This window comes from Schistocerca piceifrons, chromosome 8, assembly GCF_021461385.2.
Source record: "Schistocerca piceifrons isolate TAMUIC-IGC-003096 chromosome 8, iqSchPice1.1, whole genome shotgun sequence".
Lineage (NCBI taxonomy): Eukaryota > Metazoa > Arthropoda > Insecta > Orthoptera > Acrididae > Schistocerca > Schistocerca piceifrons.
The window spans coordinates 379572614-379594874 of record NC_060145.1 but is presented as its reverse complement, the minus strand read 5'-3'; the positions used below and the strand labels follow the sequence as shown (position 1 = coordinate 379594874).

General features: G+C 41.0%; 2 protein-coding genes across 2 annotated transcripts in view; one reads left to right on the top strand and one right to left on the bottom strand.

Annotated features, from left to right (window-relative positions):
• Positions 1 to 1660: 1660 nt before the first annotated feature.
• Positions 1661 to 2472, bottom strand: LOC124711431 (cytochrome b-c1 complex subunit 6, mitochondrial). Its single transcript, XM_047241500.1, has 3 exons — positions 2320 to 2472; positions 2114 to 2217; positions 1661 to 1952 (listed from the first exon to the last, which is right to left on the bottom strand). Exons 2-3 carry the CDS (start codon positions 2207 to 2209, stop codon positions 1779 to 1781), a joined length of 270 nt encoding a protein of 89 aa, XP_047097456.1. The 5' UTR covers positions 2210 to 2217; positions 2320 to 2472; the 3' UTR covers positions 1661 to 1778.
• The window catches only part of LOC124711430 (histone-lysine N-methyltransferase SETD1B), a 173689-nt gene continuing 153875 nt past the window's right edge, over positions 2448 to 22261 (top strand). The window contains exons 1-2 of the mRNA XM_047241499.1: positions 2448 to 2778; positions 3120 to 3370. Coding sequence (XP_047097455.1) covers positions 3122 to 3370 — 249 coding nt within the window. The 5' untranslated portion in view covers positions 2448 to 2778; positions 3120 to 3121. The remainder of the gene's footprint in view (positions 2779 to 3119; positions 3371 to 22261) is intronic.

Genomic DNA, 22261 nt, shown 5'->3' with positions numbered 1-22261 from the left:
TGTTCTAAAAATACGTGGACCTCAAAGTGTTTCACTAGACTCATATAAAAAAAATGTCTCAATCTTGATAATGCCTTCACTTCATAACCTTGGTTAAGACAAACTGATCTACTGCATGACTCGATGACTACGTTTACTCCATGCTGAACACACTTTTCTCTATAAACGTCTGAAACTATAAGGTAAGTTCAGAAAAGCCGTATTACGTAACAGACAAATCGCTGACAAGTTTGTTGGGGGATAATGTTTAATTACAAAATATCAGGTATGAAAAATTGAGATGGGACACTATGTAATACTTATCCAAAAATTAACTCATTTCAGATACTATACATTGAAAACTGACTCCAGATAACTCTATAGTAACAGAGAAAGTCGTCAAAAGTTCAATAATACATAACAATCTGACGTGACAAGAAATCCCTAACTTACCTAAAAGAACCTGTATTTTTGTCTCTCTACTGTTGTCCACCAACCAGTATGTGCAGCCATAGTGTTGGTTTAATAGCCCAAGTGATTCAATGCTCCACAAAAGAAAACATTTTTAGTTTCATATCTACTTCATGTTTTGTAAGCTTAGTTGCTTTTAGCTCTATTATGACACCTATATTGCACTACACTTGCTATTTCGCGATTAGTTATTCACCACAGGATTAGAACAGCAACTGCTACAAATAAAGACCTCAAAGCAAATACTGTATTAACTGTCGGTCCAGTACCCACCTTAATGAGGTGAAATTCCAGTATGGCACACACACACACACACACACACACACACACACACACACACACAAACAGTAAAAACTAATCTATTAGTTCCATCTTCAGGTAGAAAAGATGGATATGCTGAGGAAAGAGAAGCAGGTTACTCACACCCCTGGGTTAGAGGTAAAAAGTTGATTCATTTTCTATAACTGATGAGCACTTTCACATTAAATGTTATTTATACTAATAATGTAACAGCTTTGTTCAGTGTGTTGCTTCTACTGATACTTTATAATTAGGCAACAGCAGGAGAATTAGTATACTTTCATCATATACTCTGTTTTTCAATAGAATATGGGACTTTTTCTATTAATCACATATTGAAAACAACACCCATTTTGCAAATAAGCAACATTTACCAACATAGATAAATTAATCTAATGCTCAATCACAGTTCACCACTGTTAACAGCTATTAAAACTTGTACACTATTTTCTTGTGGGGAAAGATATTGCTGTTCTTCCTCATCCTACATGTATCCTTCTCACCTTTTCTTGATTACATATCTCAGAAAGAATAGAAAAGAGACTGATAAATGTTTTGTTCTCAACTACTAATCTATCTCTATCTCACTTTGGCGCTTTTAACTCTCTTCTTACTCAGAGGCAATGCATGAATATATAATACTCCATATACCCACATTAAGTGAAACATCTTCAAAGCAATAAGAGAACAATGTATGGTTATTTCCAAATACTGTTAAAGTATGCTACCACAAATTATCATACTGAATGTTGCGTTGATTGATACAACAAGTGATATGACTTTAAAGTAGATTGAGGAAAGGTGTTGGAGTACATATCGTTAACAACTCCCAATAAAAAATAATTATTCTGTTTCACTGCCATTCATAACTCTTACGAACACAGAATCATAGTGGATTATAATACATAAATTAGCCTTGGCACCAATATGTACACTTTTATTTCTATATTTGTACAGAAGCCAGTAGATGCTTCACTATACACAATGCTCTACAGCAGAAATTGAATTACATTCTTCCTCAGGAATTCTCATTTAAGGAATTTAAATAACTGTTTGCTGACACAGACATCCACACAATGAAGGTAATCGAACAGTTCTTCAGTGCAAGTCTCCGTCGTTTTACTTCTTGAATTTACTCTATCATTGCAAGCTTGATATCTCTCATACATTGCAGCACACTTCTTCTCTTCTCCACACTGTTCCTGTAACACAAGTAATTAAAATACAGTGAGAACTGCTCCAACTGTGGTCATTATTTTTGCCGTAACGCCGATGGCGTGGCAAAGTCCTAACTTAAAACTTCCTTTAACGCTATTATATGCAAAAATGTATGTTACTGCTCGCATGATATATATATATATACCTTTAGTGACTGTTGAGGATCTACTAGCTCCTGCTCTTCCTCCTCTTCGGCTTCTTCCTGGGCTTTAACATTTGGTACAGCTACTTTCAGCGACATGGTGGTGCCTGGGACAAGTATGTGGATTTAATTGAACAGGAACACGAAATAATTTCCCAAACACTGGGTTAATATACAACAAAATTGCTTAAATATTACAAACAATTCACCTGATGACCGCAGAACCACCTCAACGATTCCACTCGAAGGCAAAGTGAGAATACTTTCGTTGCTTTGTACGTAAGTTGATGATTGGAGCGAATGCCTGTCTCGAATGTGTTTCGACCAATGGTCGACTGGTTTACTCAACAATAACAAATCTAGTCACGAAAACATTTAAAACCCTGACAGTGAAGCTGTAATAAAATATAGTGATAAGTGTTTCATAAATGCTGTAAATTGCAAAAATCTAATATATTTATTTTCCGGAGGGGATTTTACACGAGTGATGTCGAAAGTATTTCGTATGAAATAATGCTGTAACCATGGAGTTGATGGAGGTTAGGAGTGAATGATGATGGAGAGACTGATGTCGTGCTCTTGTTAAAAAGCTAAATGAAACCTTAGAAGATATGTATAAACAGTCAGAAATAAGTTGTCACGTACAGGACACCTCCATTCTCATGCAGGTAAGTAAACTTCGCTGAAGATACAGATATTACCTACCAAATTCTCCTTAACAAATATCGCACCGCTTGATGTCTTAAAAAATGAACATCGTGACCAGTTTACGGTTGTTTACCAATATTTTTCTGCCGTGACAGGGTTTAAGGTGAAAGCCCAGGTTTCGAGTGTGTTAGCGATGTGTATTGTCTGAGTAAATAGTTGTATGTCTCAAGTTTCTAGTGTCATTCGTACATTTCTGTAGTTATTGGAGGTTTATTTTTGTATTCATTGTGGTGCATGCTCTAGTTTGCCGTCTGAAGAGCCTGAGAAATTTGTTTATAACATTAAAGTTTTTCTATTACAGATATGAGTGTGATAATGGAGCAAACGCATTCGAATGCACGACCAAGTTCACATAACCCTAACAAACTAAGAAACTACAAGCTCGTTGTTGATCCCTGTCTTGTGAAAGGTGCGTCAAAGTTGTATAGGTACGATGGTACGGTGCTCAATGATCCTACGTACCCTCCTGTCCAGGTTCGAGATCCGAGATCGCAAATTACAAGAATATGGACAAGACTAGAGCCACTAGACATCCCAGTTCCCAGATTCAAGGTTCGTATGTGCACCAGTTATTTAGCAGTGCTTAAATATTGAGCTGTTCTGTGTTGAATTTGTAACTTTTATATTCTTTCCGTTGACAGTAGATAGACTCTCTTTTGACACTCAGTAGGTAAACCTTTTTAGCATTAGTGCATTCGAAATAGTAAACAGTTCTGTCATTATACTTCTGCAGTTGTTATGCGAAACACATGCTTTGCATACGATTGCCGTAAAGGAACCTGACAGCTGTTTACAAGGAGCAAAACTGTTCTAACAACATAAACACCTTGTTGACAAATGAATCGTAGGAAACTCGCCCACTAACATCAGTGTCGGTGGTCTCTTGCTTGATGTTCATTCTGACAGCGAAATTTTGGTGAATATGAAGTCGTAGACACTTCAATATATACTTGTCAACTTTGATTATCTAATAAACAATGACTGAATGCAAAACGTTGTCAACTAACAGGACGAGATTGGCTCAATTTTCGACAGCAGTTGACTTTCTTCCTGAATTCTAAGTTAAGAGTATGTTATCCTCTACAAAAAATATCAAAACAGTTATAAATTTTTGCACCGTGTTTGGGTTTATGCAAGTTAAAAAGCATTTTCGATAGTTTTCTCGTTTTCATTTCCGTTCTGCCTCCTAATATTAATTGGTGGCCCATATTATGACGCCAGACTCTTACATTAGTAGCATGTTGTTGCAAATTCTCAGTCTTTTGCTTTCCAATGTCAGTCACAAATTTAGATAAGGAAGTAATACACCATTAATGTGATTGCTGTTGTTGTACTACTGAGAACTTTGAAATCATGGGAGCTTTTCAGAAAAATTTAATACTGTATATTTGTAGAATATGTGATTTAAATTTCTACTTTCTGTTAAGAGGATATGGTGTGTGTAACTTCATAGCTGACATTTTGAGGTTATGTTGACTTGTTTGCAACTCAAAATTTTGTGAAACATGGGTAGTAAGTTGGTCTTTTCCTTTTTAAATTGGAAGAAAATTGTGGAAGAATACAGGTTACTAATCTGATCATCATATATATAATGAAGTCACATAGCTATTATTAAAACTGTAAACTAGTAGCTGTGATTATATTGTGGTACAGTGATATTGGATTGTGAGTGCAGTAAATATTTTTAGATAATGTCAGTTGAGTAACATTCTAAAGCTGGCAATGGCATTAAAACTAATAAATAAGAAATGAAATATTAAACTTGAATGTATTATCATACATGCAGTTTAAGATCAGCTTACTCTGGGGGAAAAAAGAAATGATCAACCAAAAAGACTGTGTGTTACACGTAAAATTTAAATTAAATTAGGTAACGGTGGGAAGGAGGAGGGTGAACCTTACAGTACACATAGTGCATCTGTTAAATAAATTTGTGGTAGTAAGGCTCCAGTATAAACAGAAAGTGATTTTGGTAATTTCTGGGCACACACTATGTTTACAAATCTGTGGGTTTACCGTAAGGTCCTAGTAATAAGTCTTACGACTAATACGTATGACTGTTACATTAATTGACATAGTTGTGAAACAGAAGCAGAAGTAGAGTTGTAATAGTAGGCATATAATGGTGGACCTACAGATTTTGAAAGGCACTGATTGCACGACCACAAAATATGATTTGCTACCAGTATTTTTCCCTTTCACCGTGTCTGTTTCAAAATTCATATTGTGTTCTTCCATGGTATAGGAAAATGTTAAAAATATGATTTTTCTGACACCAATGAAATTAGGCCTCAACTGAAACATGCAGAACTTGCTGTAAGTTTGGACTCGCATCATGAGTGCTATGTTACGTGGTGTCATGGTTGTTCAGTGCATTTGAAATTGATCATGTTTATAAAGGATATTTTGTTGTGTGTGTTGGCACCCTCTAGAGTTACATGTCAATATTTTGGAGGTGGTTTTGTTTGAAGAGGGCATTTTGTACCAAGTGGTGGCTCTCTCTTTAGTGTTGAATGTCGATGGTACACAATTGAATATTGTTAGTGACTGGACAGGTGCAGTGTTATCTTTTAGGTGTATTATATTACTTGTCTGCTTCATGTTACTTTTGCGTTTGTTAGTAGTTATTGGCATCAAATTTGTGGCAAGCTAATTGGAATTGGTAGTTTAGTGTATTACTAATATTTGGATTTTTAATTTTTGCTTTGCATTTGTTATTAGTTACAAATTTGAATAGATAATTCCATATTAGATTGTCACATGATGAAATGAGTGGTGGTATGGTGACAATGATAAACTTCTTAAAGTTGTATGGTTTGCTTGCCAAGTATGTGTGGTGGCAGGAAAAGGGGGGGAAAGAGAGAGAGAGAGAGAGAGAGAGAGAGAGAGAGAGAGAGAGAGATGTTGATTTCTGCTTTGTTGTCTTCATTGTATACTGAATTTCATGTTAAAGAAATTTTTAATGACTTTGTGGGTTTGATTATTACTTGCAGTTAATAATGGTAAAGACTAATGAATATTGTAGAGTTTGTTCTAGGTATTTAGGTCCGGTGTGGTTTTCAGTAACAGATAGATCAAAGAGTTTTGGTTTTTTGGTATCACTGCTTTTGCTCTAGTAGCCATTTTGGTTAAACGAGGTTTTCGATGACAGAGCAATATGTTTTGGTTCTTCAAACAATGAATGGAAAATCCAGGATGCAATGTAACAATATTAAAAACAGGAAAGTTGCCACTCACTATTTAGTGGAGATGCTGAATCGTAGATAGGCACAACAAGAAGACGGTCACAAATAATCTTTCAGCCAACAAGGCCTTTCTCAGAAAATACACACACACACACAAATGCTGATGCGAACGCTACTCGCACACACATGAATGCAGTTTCTGGCAGTTGAAGCCACACTGCGAGCACCAGGAGCAGTGCATGATGGGAGTGGCAACTGGGTGAGGGTAAGGAGGAGGCTGAGGCAGGGAGGGGGAGGGATAGTAGGGTAGGGGTGAGGGGCAGTGGTCTGCTTGGCAGGGGAAAGGTGGGTGGGGTAAGGGGAAAGGTGGGGTGGGGGTAGTGGAAAAGGAGAGAAGCAAAAAGACTGTGTGTTGGTGGAATGAGGACTGTGTAGTGTTGAATGGGAACAGGGAAGGGGCTGGATGGGTACATCTACATTTATACTCTGCAAGACACCCAATGGTGTGTGGCAGAGGGCACTTTACGTGTCACTGTCATTACCTCCCTTTCCTGTTCCAGTCGCATATGGTTCGCGGGAAGAATGACTGCCGGAAAGCCTCCGTGTGCACTCGAATCTCTCTAATTTTACATTTGTGATCTTCTCGGGAGGTATAAGTAGGGGGAAGCAATATATTAGATACCTCATCCAGAAACACACACTCTCGAAACCTGGACAGCAAGCTACGCTGTGATGCAGAGCGCCTCTCTTGCAGAGTCTGCCACTTGAGTTTGCTAAACATCTCCATAACGCTATCACGCTTACCAAATAACCCTGTGACGAAACGCACCGCTCTTCTTTGGATCTTTTCTATCTCTTCTGTCAACCCGACTGGTACAGATCTCACACTGTTGAGCAATACTCAAGTATAGGTCAAACGAGTGTTTTGTAAGCCACCTCCTTTGTTGATGCACTAAATTTTCTAAGGACTCTCCCAATGGATCTCCACCTGGCACCAGCCTTACCAACAATTAATTTTATATGATCATTCCACTTCAAATCGTTCCGTACGCATACTCCCAGATATTTTACAGAAGTAACTGCTACCATTGTTTGTTCCGCTATCATATAATCATACAATAAAGGATCCTTCTGTCTATGTATTCGCAATACATTACGACAATGGCTAACGTAGGTTGAGCCCAGGAAGGTTACAAGAATGTAGGATATATTACAGGGAGAGTTCCCACCTGTGCAATTCAGAAAAGCTGGTGTTAGTGGGAAGAATCCATATGGAACAGGCTATGAAGCTGTTATTGCATTAAAGGATGTTGTGTTGGGCAGTGTGCTCAGCAACATGGTGGTCCACTTGTTTCTTTCTTGGCTGCAGTTTGTCAGTGGCCATTCATGAGGACAGACAGCTTGTTGGTTGTCGTGCCCACATAGAATGCAGTGCAGTGGTTGCAGCTTAGCTCATAGATTACATGACTGGTTTCATACGTAGCCCTAGCTTTGGTGGGATAGGTGATGTTTGTGACCGGACTGGGGTTGGTGGCAGTGGGACGATGTATGGATCAGGTCTTGCATTTAGGTCTATTACACAGATATGACCCATGAGGTAAGGGGTTGGTTGCAGGGGTTGTGTAAGGATGGACGAGTATATTGTGTTCGATGGACAGCGGAATACCCGTGTAGGACGTGTGGCAAGGATAGTGGGCAGGACGTTTCTCATATCAGGACACGACGAGAGGTAGTCGAACCTCGGCGGAGGATGTAATTTAGTTGCTCCAGTCCTGGGTGGTATGATTATGAGGGAATGCTCCTCTGCGGCCGGACAGTGAGACTTTGGGATATTTTGGGAGACTGGAAAGATAAGGCACAGGAGATCTGTTTTTGTACAAGGTTGAGAGGATAATTATGGTCTGTGAAGGCTTCAGTGCAATCACATCAGTGTATTTCGAGAGGGACCGCTTGTTACTGCAGATGCGACAACCACGGGTTGCTAGGCTGTGTGGAAGGGACTTCTTGGTATGGAATGGGTGTCAGCTGTCCAAGTGTAGGTATTGCTGGTGGTTAGTAGGTTTGATATGGAGTAGACTTGGCCATTGTTTCTATGTTTTGATACAGTGTATCGATACGTGGAACTGTTTCAGTGTTTCGGAACGACTGTGGTTCACTGTTTCGAAACAGTCGTGTTTTATTCCGCCCCTGTCTCGGATAACCGGACCAGATTCGATCTCGAGCTAGACACAGAAACTGTATCGTTGTCTCAAAATAAGGCTGTTTCAGTCCACCTGTGCTTGAAACTGACTAATTGTATCGAAACAGTGATGTTTCATTCCACTCTGTGTCAGACGAGATTCGGCCTCGGCACTGGTACTGAAACACAACATCCCACTTCATGAAACACTTTCAAGAGTGTCGAAATCTTTTTGACAAGCAATAGCGTGAAGCTTACGATATCCGAAAATAAAGCTTCGTTTCTAGCTGACTGTCATATTCCGAAATGGCATAACATCTGCTTTATAAACACTAACCAAACAATAAAACAATGCATACTATTCACATTCATAATAGTAAATATGTGAGAATCATTCAGTTAAATTACACTTTTTTTATAACATACGCTTCTCTGTTCATGTGCAGTAATCATATTAAGAAACGCATATTTTGAATAAAAAAAGGCGTAGAGTGACAGTTATTATATGATGTAGGTATAATTGCAAGCAATATGTTTGACATATCACTGATAGTGTTATGGTGAACTGGAAGGGCTGGGATGTATGGTGAATTTATAGTAATGGTTTGAAACACCTTGAAAGACAAAATTTTTTTCTGTTGTATTCTGTTATTTATTCGAATTATTTGGCGTTATTTGTGAGTCTATATTCACTGTGCCTATTATCCACAATGATTCCCTTTGTGTGCAGGGAAATTAGCAAGATGGGTATATTACCCATACTAACGGAATGTAGGAATCCCAGTAGCAAATCCGTTGTTTCTGCAGTTTGCTCCCACCTCCAGTAACGTTCGTGGTGGTTCTTCTGTCTTCAGCTATGGCTGTCCTCAGCCAATTGAAAAGTATGAAAGTCACACGACACGAAAGGAGTGCATTTGCTGCAGGAAATACGAAACTGCTAAGACACCTAAGTGATAGTTTCATACTTCCTGCAATATGATTAGCGCTCTCGCACCTCATGTGTGTTTATATGGACATACGTATACAGTAGACATTCAAGATGATAAAATGTGTAGATTTATTAAATTACAAAACACACACTGTTTCACTGTTTCGAAACAGCGTATCGAAACATTACATTGTACTGTTTCATTTGTTTTGAAACAGTTACTTGTTTCAGTTTGCCCATCTCTAATATGGACAGAGGTACTGATGTAGCCATCTTAGAGGTGGAGGTCAATGTCTAGGAAGGTGACATTTTGGGTTGAGTAGAAACAGGTGAAGCAAATGGAGGAGAAGCTATTGAGTCCTGGAGGAATGTGGATAGGGTATCCTCACTCTCGACAGAGTTTGCAGAGATGCCATCAGTTAATCTGAACTTGGTGAGGGTTTTAGAATTCTGGGTGATTTGGAAGGTTTCCTCTAATTGGCCCATGAATAAGTTGGCATAAATGGTGCCCTGCAGGTCCCCTAGCTGTACTCCGGATTTGTTTTTAGGTAATGCCTTCAAAGGAGAAGTAATTGTGGTTGAGGATGTAGTTGGCCATGGTGACAAGGAAGGAGGTTGTTGGTTTGGAATTCATCAGGTATTTGGAAAGGTAGTGTTCGATAGTGGTAAGGCCATGGGCATTAGAGATATTAGTGTTAAGAGAGGTGGCATCAGTAGTGATGAGCTGGGTAACATGTGGTAAAGGGATACGATCTGTAGAGAGTTGGTGGAGGAAATGGTTGGTATCTTTTATATAGGAGGGTAGGTTCCGGGTAATAGGTTGAAGATGTTGGTCTATGAGAGCAGAGATTCTCTCAGTGGGGGCACAGTAACCGGCCACAATGGACCATTCTGAGTGGTTCATTTTATGGACTTTAGGAAACATATAGAAGGTAGGAGTGTGGGAAGTGGTAGGGGTGAGCAGGAAGATGGATCCCAGGAAGAGGTTCTGGGATGAGCCTAAGGATTTGAGGAGTGACTGGAGATCATGCTGGATTTCTGGGATGGGATTACTGTGGAAGGTTTGTAGGTGGATGTATGTGGCGGAGTCCTTGTGCCATGTAATCCTTGCAGTTCAAAACAACAGTGTTGGAGCCTTTATCTGCAGGTAGGATTATAAGGTCGGCATCAGTTTTTAGATAGTGGACTGCAGTTCTTTCTGCAAATGTAGGGTTAGTTTGCATGTTGAGGGATTTGGGGAATGATGGTGAGGCAAGGTTGGAGGTAAAGAAATTCTAGAAAGTTAACAGTGGGAGTGGATCACTGTTGGATGGAGGAGTGAATTGAGTCAGGCAGGGATCTTTGGTTGAGTCTGATTGATAAGGTTAGTGGCAGAAAAGTTTTTCCACTGTAGGGACTGGGAGGAGGAGAGAAGGTCTTTAACAAGTCCTGCATGGGTGAATGTGGGAGTGCGGCAAAAGGTGAGGCCTTTTTGAAAAGAGTGATATTTCTGTGGGGCTAAGGCTTCTGAAGGTTCATGACTATGTTTCTGATGTGTTTAGGTTCTGGATCCTGTGTGGTGGTGGGAGGGAGTTTTGGAGGGGTGGGGTAAATGTAGTAGGTCCACAACACAGGCTCTGTCAGCTATGAGGGAACATGAGGAAGGTTTGGAGGTTGTAATGGTGGTGGACTGTGGTAATCCAAAGCGGGAGTAGGAAGTAAGCAGGATGGAGAGTTTTTTGAGGTGGCATTGTGCATGTTGCTCTGGTTCCTGGAGGGAAAGAGTTTCAGTGTGTGTTATAGGTTCCAGGAATTTGGGATTGCATAGCAGGTGAATTTTGCAGATGGAGAGAAAGTACTGCAATGAGGTTGGGGCTTGGTTGATATGGTTTTGCAGGGCTATGTTGGTGAGGGCTAAGGATTGGTAGAATCTGAACAGATGGGGGTCATTGTGGAAGTAGAATTGGCAGCCAGAGATGGATAATTTGATGGTAAGGCCATTTGGAAGGATTCCTTGAGCCAAGCAGCAATGCAGGACCAGTATGTGGGGCAGGGTTCTGGATAGGGATAAGGAATCTCTTCTGTATTGATGCAGCTGGAAGGAGGAAGGATCCATGGTGGTGGAAAAAAACATGTAAAATTGTGTAAATAATCTAGAATTCTGTCCAAAAAAATTCACAAAAATACATTCAAATACGTGGTGAAAATCACGAGAAGGGTGAAAAAGCAGGAAACAAGATGAAATCTGGAGGAGTTGGTGATAGTGAAAGGCAAAAACTCATTAAAATTGGCGTGAAGTCATTATGAGATCAAAGCAAAGATATAAATAATAAAAAAAAATATGTTACTGTGGGTAGCAGGTCTGAGAATGAATAAGTGTGAAGAAAGGGGGCAGCAGATGTACCTGGATGAGGTGTAATTAGTGGGTGCAACAGCTGCCATCAGTTCCATACCAAGAAGTCCCTTCCATACAGCGTAGCCACCGGTGGTCACTGTATCTGCAGTGACAAGAGGTCCCTCTCGAAATATACCGAGGGTCTCACTGAAGCCTTCACAGACCATATTTATCCTCCCAAACAGATCTCCCATGCCTTATCTTTCCAGTGTCCCACCATCTCCCAAAGTCTCACCGTCTGGCCACAGAGAAGCATTCCCCTCATTACTCAGTACCACGCAGGACTGAAGCAACTGAATTACCTTCTCTGCCAGGGTTCGACTACCTCTCGTCGTGTCCTGATATGAGAAATGTCCTGCCCACTGTCGTTTCCACCACTCCCACAATGGTTTTCCGCAGTCCACCGAACCTACACAATAGTCTCATTCATTCTTACACAACCCCTGCTCCCAACCCCTTACCTCATGGCTCATATCCTTGTAATAGACCTAAATGCAAGACCTGTTCCATACATTCTCCCACCACCACATACTCCAGTTCGGTCACAAGCATCACCTATTCCATCAAAGGCAGAGCTACCTGTGAAACCAGTCATGTGATCTACATGCTAAGCTGCAACCACTGTGCTGCATTCTATGTGTGGATGTTAAGCAACAAGCTGTCTGTCCGCATGAATGGCTACTGACAAACTGTGGCCAAGAAAGAAGTGGACAAACCTGTTACTGAGCACGTTGCCTGAAACATCATCCTTCATTTCAGTGACAGCTTCACAGCCAGTGCCATATGGATCCTTCTCACCAACACCAGCTTTTCTGAATAGCGCAGGTGGCAACTCTCCCTCCAATATATCCTACATTCCCGTAACCCTCCTGATCTCAACTGTCATTAGTCATTGTCTTTAACCATCCAGGCCCTTCCCTGTTCCCATTCCAGCACTACACAGCCATCATTCCACCAACACACACAGTCTTTTTACATCCCTCCTTTACTGAAACCCCTACCACCTCTCCCCTGCCCTCCATCTAACCTCTTGATTGCAGTTAGCTGCCCTACCCTCTCTCCACATTGTCTCTGTGTGCTCCCCAGCAGCACACCACTGCCCCCCACCCCTACCCTACTATCCCTCCCCGCTCCAGCCTCCTCCTTACCCTCACCCAGTTGCCACTCCCATCATGCACTGCTGCTGCTGCTGCTTGCAGTGTAGCTTCAGCTGCCAGAGACTGCAGTCGCGTGTGTGTGTGTGTCGTTTTTTTTTTTTTTTTTTTTTTTTTTTTCTCTCTATTTTTCGCAAAGGCGTTGTTGGCCAAAAGCTTATTTGTGATAGTCTTTTTGTTGTGCCTGTCTGGTACGTAGCATCTCCACCGTATAATGAATGGCAACTTTCCCTTTCATAATATTGTTATGGTTTTTTGGTATTGTAGCGTTTGTTCTAGATACATGGGTGAAGTTTTCAGTACCAGTTTTTAGAATAATTTGTGCTTTCGCAGATTTATTTGTGTGTTGGTATCATAGAGCTCAGTTTATTTATCTAGATTTACTGAAGTTGACAGTATCAATTTTGTGGATTTCATGTAATCTAGTCTTTCCGGATTTGTTTGGAATGTCGGTATATGTTTGTAGATGAGGCTCAGTGGTTCGGTAATATAATGTCACACTACAAATCCAAAGGTCTTGGGTTCGATCCCCCATTAGTCCTAAGATTTGTATTTGGCTTTTGCCCTTTCTTTTACTCTGGCAGTATTTGTTGATGTGAAAAATGGAGAGTTGCACCAGGGTTCAGATTCCATGTTAAACTGTAGGCCCACCTATAACTGGCTGGTTAAGTCATTTTGAAGGTTGGAGGAAGGCAACAGCATATCACCTCCAACAGGGCCATGCCTAGTAAAGTACTGTGGTGGTCAAAATAATCTTAGGATTGATGACTTTTTTTTACTTAGAACATCATATGTTTTTTTTTGTCCTTGCACAATACCCCCTAATTTCCATGATTGTCTCAATAGCTTCATGTTGCTCTTCAAATTACTTGGTTCGATTTTGTATAATGAAATTGTTTTTGTCTTTCCACATCTAGAATGTTTTACAGCATGGTCCATTATGTTTGATGGTGTCACAAGTCAGAGCTAACGGCTTGTATTTAATGTTTTGGTATTTCTGAAATTAAGGGTTTGTTATTGCGATAAGCCTTAAAGAGATTAATTCACCCCATCTTGGTATATGTGACAAGAAAGCTGTTGATCTAAACCTTTCTATAGCTTCTATGTCCACCATAGGTGTTCCTTATATCCACCATACATGTTCCTGGTTTGTATTGTGAATATGTTGTTGATAGTATCAGTTTGCTTTAAAAGATCATTTCAAGTAAAAGTGTTCTGTCTGTAGGCTATTCTTATTATCAGCAGTATTAAATGCCCTGTGCACCAGAGTTTTAAGGTTGCCCGTGGTGTAGAAAGTGGTGAAATACATTTACTTTGAAATTTGGGTATGTGCACATCATTTTACTGTATACTGACTGCTAAAAGGTGTCATCATTTCAATTATAAACAATCAAGGCTGAGTGATCTGTTGCCCTTCACTTCATATGTCAGTTCTAATGTTTCTGCCAACTATAAAATGATTTTCTGTTCAGAGGAAACTTATGAGTCACAGCTGCCCCTTCCCCACCCCCACCCTTTCTCTCAAATATTCCTTGTCAGAAGTTAAGTACAGGACATGAATTACTTATCAAGAGTGTGCTGGTCATCAGTGGTAAACTTACCCCATACAGTCTGATAAATTCTCTGTGACTGAGTGTTGGTTCAGTACTGGCTCTTACGTAATCTATAGCATCAAGATCTTTTCTTCATTTCAACTTAGTTTTGTGAGTGGTCAGCATGGCTGACTGCCATCTCTTTGATTCTCACAAGGGAACCTCCCCATCACACCCCCCTCAGATTTAGTTATAAGTTGACACAGTGGATAGGCCTTGAAAAACTGAACACAGATCAATTGAGAAAACAGGAAGAAGTTGTGTGGAACTGTGAAAAAATAACCAAAAATACAAACTGAGTAGTTCATGGGAAGATAGGCAACATCAAGGACGCCGGAAACGCATGAGCGCCGTGGTCTCGTGGTAACGTGAGCAGCTGCGGAACGAAAGGTCCTTGGTTCAAATCTTCCATCGAGTGAAAAGTTTAAATTTTTATTTTCAGTTTGTGCGACAAACTCTTATGTTTTCATCACTTTTTTGGGAGTGATTATCAAATTCACAAGAAAACCTAAATCGGGCGAGGTAGAAGAATCTTTTTACCCATTCGCCAAGTGTACAAGTTAGGTGGGTCGACAACATATTCCTGTCATGTGACGCACATGCCGTCACCAGTGTCGTATAGAATATATCAGATGTGTTTTCCTGTGGAGGAATCGGTTGACCTATGACCTTGCGATCAAATGTTTTCGGTTGCCATTGGAGAGGCACGTCCTTTCGTCTACTAATCGCACGGTTTTGCGATGCGGTCGCAAAACACAGACACTAAACTTATTACAGTGAACAGAGACGTCAATGAACGAACGGACAGATAATAACTATGCAAAAATAAAGAAAGTAAAATTTTCACTTGATGGGGAGACTTGAACCAAGGACCTCTCCTTCTGCAGCTCCTCACGCTACCACGAGACCACGGCGCTCGTGTGCTAACTGTCTCCATGATATTGCCTATGTCGCCCATGGGCTACTCAGTTTGTATATTTTGCTTATTTTTTCACAGTTCCACACAACTTCTTCCTGTTTTCTCAATTGATCTGTGTTCAGTTTATCAAGGCCTATCCACTGTGCGAACTTATAACTAAATCTGAGGGGGGTGCGATGGGGAGGTTCCCTTGTCAGTACTGCCTGGGATTTTTCCTTGGCAGAAGAACTGGTACAGATGCAGTCAGCTTTGTGAGGCCAACTGAGGAGCTACCCGACCGATTAGTAGCGGTTGAAGGATGAAGAGGTTAAGAAATTCAACAACAACCAGGAGAGCAGTGTGTTGACTGCATGCTCCTCCGCTCTGCGTCTGATGGCACTATTGGCAGAGGATGACATACATGTTGGTCCAACAGGCCAGGCCTCATTGGCTCATCAGGTTCAGATGTGGAACTTTACCTTCTACCTTTGTAATGGTGGGAAATTTGTTTTGTTAATGGCCTTGTGAATTGAGATAATGGTTTCAGTATTGATAAATGTTGGAATTAGGCCCTTGCTCTGATTAGCTCACAAAGATATCATTGCAGTGCCATTTCCATCAGTATTTCTACATAACAGCACAACTCGTGTTCTGAATGTGAACTCTGTTGTTCATCCTGTTACAAGAGAGAGGTAATGAATGGTCGTGGTTGTAGTTCAGCAGTGCTTTGGGCAGTGTGTGCTGAGTTTGGTAACTATTTTATATAGTTGTGAGTTCGCTAGTTTTTGTCAGTTGGCTCACTCAGAAGACGGCTGGAATGTCATTGGAGGAATTAGAGACAGAATGGAAATTCATGTTATGAAGGCCTACTTGCGAGAGTACTGAAATGAGCCGTTACCAAGTATTGGTCCAAAATCTCTCATTTATGTATCTTTCCAGAAGAGCCCAGCTTGCTTCCAAGGGTAGCCATGTACGCAAGGCATTATGTGCTGGACATCTATCGTGTTGATACCACATAAGCATTCTGGTTCTTAGCGGCACTTCATCCAGTAGAGGGGGAAGAATTCATCTGAGGAAGTTGGTATACGCTGTGCCATTTAGATTACCATTGATGAAATAAGGGACAATAATTGTAGTACCAAGCATTCCACACCAGCTGTTAACTCTCCATTGACACTGATGTTCCACGTGTGTAAGCCATCATGGGTTGACATTGGACCAATAATGCATGTTCCTTGTATTTACCTGTCCTTTGTTAGAGAAGGAACATTCATCGGTAAATAGAACATTGGAGAAGAAGTTCGGGTTGGTGAGAATTTGCTGCTGTGCCCACTGACAGAACTGTACACGATTCTGGAAGTCATTCCCATGCAATTCTTGATGTAGGTGTACACGGTAAGAATGGAACTGGTGACTTGTAAGAATACGATGTACACTGGTTTTAGGAATGCCAATCTCGTGTTCAAGCTGTGTGTGCTCACTTGTGAATTCATAGCAATGGAAGCGAGAACAGTAACTTTGGCAGCTCCATCTGTGCGAGTGCTACAACGATTGTGTTGTCATGGGTTGAAACTTCCCATTTCCTGAAGCATCGCAACAAGATGAGAAAACATCCGTCGGGAAGGTGGGTTCTTGTCAGTATATCGCTCTCTGTACAGTTCCGATGCCTGCATAGCATTTCGCCTACCTTCAGCAACAACAATAAAAGAAATGTTATGTCGATGCAGTTTGTAGGAAGGACAGCTTTTTCTGTATGCCTACTCTACACAACAGTATTTAAAATGACTACACTACTGTACTAAATGTACCCGTACATAAGAAAACAGTATTGCAATTACTGTTCTGCCAACTTACATTCCCCATAGATGAGTAGCATTTCTACCTTCTCTTCATTGGTGTTCATTCTACTCACAGAACTCTTCAACTGATGATGGTTGACGGAATGACTGTTGTGCATTCTACTTACGTTTAAATTTGCCCTCTGTCAACGTCAGCATGTGGATATGTTCCATTACCCCGATTATTTGCATTAAGTGCTGGGAGCGTCAACGTCAATTGTGTGTTATGTAATTAATAACATTATGTTCCAGTGAATGTTTCACTGTGATACATTTTTGAATAGGTCTTTAGGAGAGGAAATCAATTACTGAATAAAATATGCAGGGTGCCATTTAAAAAAGTCATACCATTGTTCATATCTTTGTACAGAACAAAGCTACAATGAAGGCAATCATGCTGATTGATGTCCCCCTGATGGCATGCGGAACTTGCTGTAAGTTTGGACTCGCATCATGAGTGCTGTGTTACATGGTGTCATGGTTGTTCAGTGCATTTGAAATTGATCATGTTTATAAAGGATATTTTGTTGTGTGTGTTGGCACCCTCTAGAGTTGCATGTCAATATTTTGGAGGTGGTTTTGTTTGAAGAGGGCATTTTGTAATTTGCATCTGAACAAACAGCAAGATAAATGAAACACCCTGTATATGCTGATGTTGGTCTTTTGCAGAACTTTGGACTGTGTGTTATACCTGTCTATTATGAACTTTCTGAAGGCCAAAAATCTCCTTTGTAGGAATCCACACATAATTGTGTGAAACTCAGATTCCTCTATTCATCCATGAGTATTAGAAGGCAATAGATAACAGTGCCCATTTTGATACCATGTTCTTCGAAGTACGGATGGCATTCAGTAAAGTTCTGCACTTCTGCATAATGAGCAACATATAAGCGTGCTTGATATGGAACCAGCGTTATTGGATTAAAGAGTTTATAACAAATACACACATCAAAAAAAGTTTTGCGTCACGTCGGTTCCGAGAGTTCCGGAACCTGTACAGAAAATTGGAATAGAGATGAACATAAACATCATTTCCACCCTCTTTATTGCTCATGAAAGCCACACATTGCATGTTGTACCACCATACAGTGAGACCATCAGAGGTGGTGGTCCCAGATTGCTGAACTCACCGGTACTTCTAATTTCTAGTAGCACGTCCTCTTGCATTGATGCATGCCTGTATTCATCGTGGCATACTATCCACAAGTTCATCAAGGCACTGTTGGCCCAGTTTGTCCCACTCCTCAACAGTAATTCGGTGTAGATCCCTCGAATTGGTTGGTGGGTCAAGTCATCCATAACTAGCGCTTTTCAATCTATCCAAGGCACGATCGATAGGGTTCAAGTCTGGAGAACATGCTGGCCACTCTAGTCAAGCGATGTCGTAATCCTGAAGGAAGTCATTCACAAGATGTGCGTGATGGGGCCACGAATTGTTGCCCATGAAGATGAATGCCTCGCCAATATGCTGCCAATAGGGTTCCACTATCGGTTGGGGGATGACATTCATGTATCATACAGCCGTTACGGTGCCTTCCATGACCATCCGCGACATATGTCAGCCCCACGTAATGCCACCCCAAAACAGCAGGGAACCTCCACCTTGCTACCCTCACTGAACAGTGTGTCTAAGATGTTCAGCCTGATCGGGTTTACTCCAAACACGTCTCCGACGATTGTCTGGTTGAAGGCATATGTGACACCCATTGGTGAAGAAAACTTGATGCGAATCCTGAGTGGTCAATTTGGCATTTTGTTGGGCCCATCTGTACCATGCTGCATGGTGTCGTGGTTGCAAAGATGGACCTCGCCATTGATGTCGGGAGTGAAGTTGCACATCATGCAGTCTGTTGCGCACAGTTAGAGTCGTAACACGACGTGCTGTGGCTGCACGAAAAGCATTATTCAACATGGTGGCATTGCTGTTAGTGTTCCTCTGAGCTATAATCCATAGGTAGCGGTCATCCACTGCAGTAGTAGCCCTTGTGCGGCCTGAGCGAGGCATGTCATCGACAGTTCCTGTCTCTGTATCTCCTCCATGTCCAAACAACATCACTTTGGTTCACTCCAAGACGACTGGACACTTCCCTTGTTGAAAGACCTCCCTGGTGCAAAGCAACAATACAGGTGCGATCGAACTGCAGTGTTAACGGTCTAGGCATGGTTGAACTACAGACAACATGAGTCGTGTACCTCCTTTCCGGTGGAATGACTGGCTGTCGGTGGGGCATGGAGAGGGGGGGGAGGGTGGGGTGACACTTGAAGTACATCTAACGTGCTCCATAAGATGGCTTTCAGAGTGCAAATGTAGGTATAGATTGAAAACAACAGGAGATTATGAAAAGTTCCTGAATACAATTAATCATTGTAGTAATCTGTCCATATGGGAGACCATGAAGAGTATTTTAGGGAAAGATGAGAGTATCCCCATTAATGTTATAATAAAGAGAACAACACCAAGGAAACTTTGCCCAGAGTGTGGTGGAGTATTTTACATAAATTGCTGATACCATCAGGTGGTATCCAGCATTCCATTGTCATCGAACAATTGCTAACAGTAGTGGTTTAGAGTTTGCTGGGGAGTGTGTGCTAATATGAAACTTCCTGACAGATAAAAACTGTGTGCCAGACTGAGACTTAAACTTGGGACTTTTTTCTTTCACGGGACAACTCACAACCTGTCCTCACAGCTTTACTTCCATTACTACCTCGCCTCCAACCTATCAGACTTCAAAGAAGCTATCCTGCAAACCTTGCAATACTAACACTCCTGGAAGAAAGGATATTGCAGAGACATGGCTTAGCCACAGCCTGGGGGGATGTTTCGAGAATGAAATTTTCACTGTGCAGCAAAGTGTGCACTAATATGAAGTTTGGATGGTAGGAGAGGAGGTACTGACAGAAGTAAAGCTGTGAGGTGGGGCATGAATCATGCTTGGGTATCTCAGTCGGTAGATCACTTGCCCACAAAGGCAAAGGTCCCGAATGTGAATCTCGGTTCAGCACATAGTTTTAATCTATCAGGAAGTTTAAAGTATACAACTACCTCTTCCTCTTGTGGGAAAGTTATTCAACAGTAACTGCACCTAATGACTTGTGCTCTGGTATGTGACACTTCTCTGGGAATAACCCCTTCATGGGACTTCAGGACTCCTTTGTGAGGATGCAAGTGGCGAACTATTGCAGCAGCTCCTTCCTTTCCTGTGCTGCACTCTCTTATCTCTGACTATTCACATATCTTACATTCATACCCATGGTGGAAGTCTTTGATGTTGGCCTGGCTATTTCTCTAGTAGGTTTTGCCCTCTACATTTTCCTATGAGTTGTGATAAAAAAAATCCTTTATTTTCATGGGCTTCAAGCATCAGATTTTCATATATTTTTTTAAAATCTTGTTGGTACACATGTATGTTTGCGTAGTCAGCTGTTTTGAATATTTAGTTTATTGTTGGCAGGCGAAAAGGTTATATGTCCTTGCGAGTGCTCAGCAAATTTCGATTTTCGAGAAAGGTGGATCAAAGAATTTACACTAAATGTTGCTTGAAAAATAGAATAAAGTGCAGCACTGCATTTGAAATGTTGACTGTGGCTTTTGGCAAATGTTCTATGAATAGGACGAGAGTTTACTAGTCATATAATCGTTTCAAAGAGGGTCAAGAAGACCTTGAAGATGACGACTCTCACCCTGGATGCCCTAGCACGTCAGTCACTGATGACGCTGTGGAAGAAGTAAAGGAAATAGTTATGGAAAATTGCCGAATCACCATCAAAGATGTTGTGCATGCCAAGCAATGTTTGTGGATATTTTGGGCATGAAACACGTAGTGCCAAAGTTTGTTCCGAAATGGTTGAATTTAAGCGAAAAATGATGTCTTATAGACTTTGCTCAGTAATTGCTGATTGAAGTCGACAATGATCCACAACTTCTAAAGAAGATTATAACAGATGATGAAACAAGGCTGTATGGGTATGATGTCGAAATCAAGGCCCAATCGCCCCATCGGAAACTGCCTGAAGAACTAAAGGGGGAGGGGGGGGGGGGAATCAACAAATTTGATCACATTTTAAGGTTCTTCTCACTGTTGTCTTTGATTACAGTGTGAGAGTGCATTGTGAGTTCCTGCCTTATGGTTGTATGGTCAGTAAGGAATACGACCAGGAAGTTATGTGCCATTTGCACTTGGAAGAAAATGACCAGTATTGTGGCTAAACCACTTGTGAAAATTGTGTCACGGTAATGCTCACACTCATTCGTTGACACTCGTTAGTGATCTTCCGGCAAGAAGCAAAACTGTTATGTTGCCTCAGCCTCTGTGTTTATTGGGCATGACCCCCTGTGATTTCTTTTTACTCCCGAGGCTGAAGAGAACCATGAAAGGACATTGTTTTGGCACCATGGATGAGATAAAAACGGAATTTCTGAAGGTGTTGAATGCCATAATGAGAAGTGAGTTCCAGGAATGCTTCCAAGATTGGAAAAGGCTGGCCTAAGTGTATTATATCTGAGGGTGATTACATCTCTAAAATATTTCCGTTTTTGGGGAAAGTGTTCATAACTGCTTCACAAGACTGACTGTTGTACCACCTGCAATGTTCCATATAGTCTGTACTCGGCAGATTAAAAAGTTGTCTCCAACTAATATTGCATGATTGGGATATTTCCACACTACTGAGTGTAGACTTCCCTTGAATCGTTCAACAACTGTTATGGACAATGGGTTAGCCTGTAGAGACATCCCATGATTAACTTGTTTTCACCTATTCTCTCTAATGAGGTTGAAATTGAGTCTAACCGTGAAGTTATCGTGTTCCGATAGAGAGAGAATATTTCTGTTGACTGCAATGATGTTCCATGCCTTGTTAAATATTTCAGAGCTTTCTACTTTGGGTTTTATCCAGCCCTCAGTTTCAAGAATTTTGTGGACAGGAACTTTCTTGGAGCATGGTAATTCAGGAATTTTGTTGCGAATGCTTCTGTTATGTACTATTATGATTTGACAACTGAATCTGATTTTGCTATCTGGATAAAAATTAGAGAACCTGAGACTATTGCATAGTCTAAAAAATACTTGTATTATGTGCACTCCACAAGTACTCTGCTACCTAGGTAGCTGCTTTTTATGCTTACTGCACTTCTGACCTATGAAGGGAACCGTACAATCCTTAACCCCTTAACATGAGTCCAGAAATCTGCAGCTATGAGTGTCACAGACTCGACGGAGCCTCTGGTTGAGACCCTCCACTCAGCTCCAAAGCAAAGAACCCCAATCAGTTCTGAGTATGATACTGCAGATT

Bases quoted from the DNA above. Each gene is read 5' to 3' on its own strand.
- LOC124711431 (XM_047241500.1), bottom strand. From the start codon at position 2,209: ATGTCGCTGAAAGTAGCTGTACCAAATGTTAAAGCCCAGGAAGAAGCC. The intron at 1,953-2,113 runs GTATATATATAT...CTTGTGTTACAG, and splicing joins ATCCTCAACAGTCACTAAAG to GAACAGTGTGGAGAAGAGAA.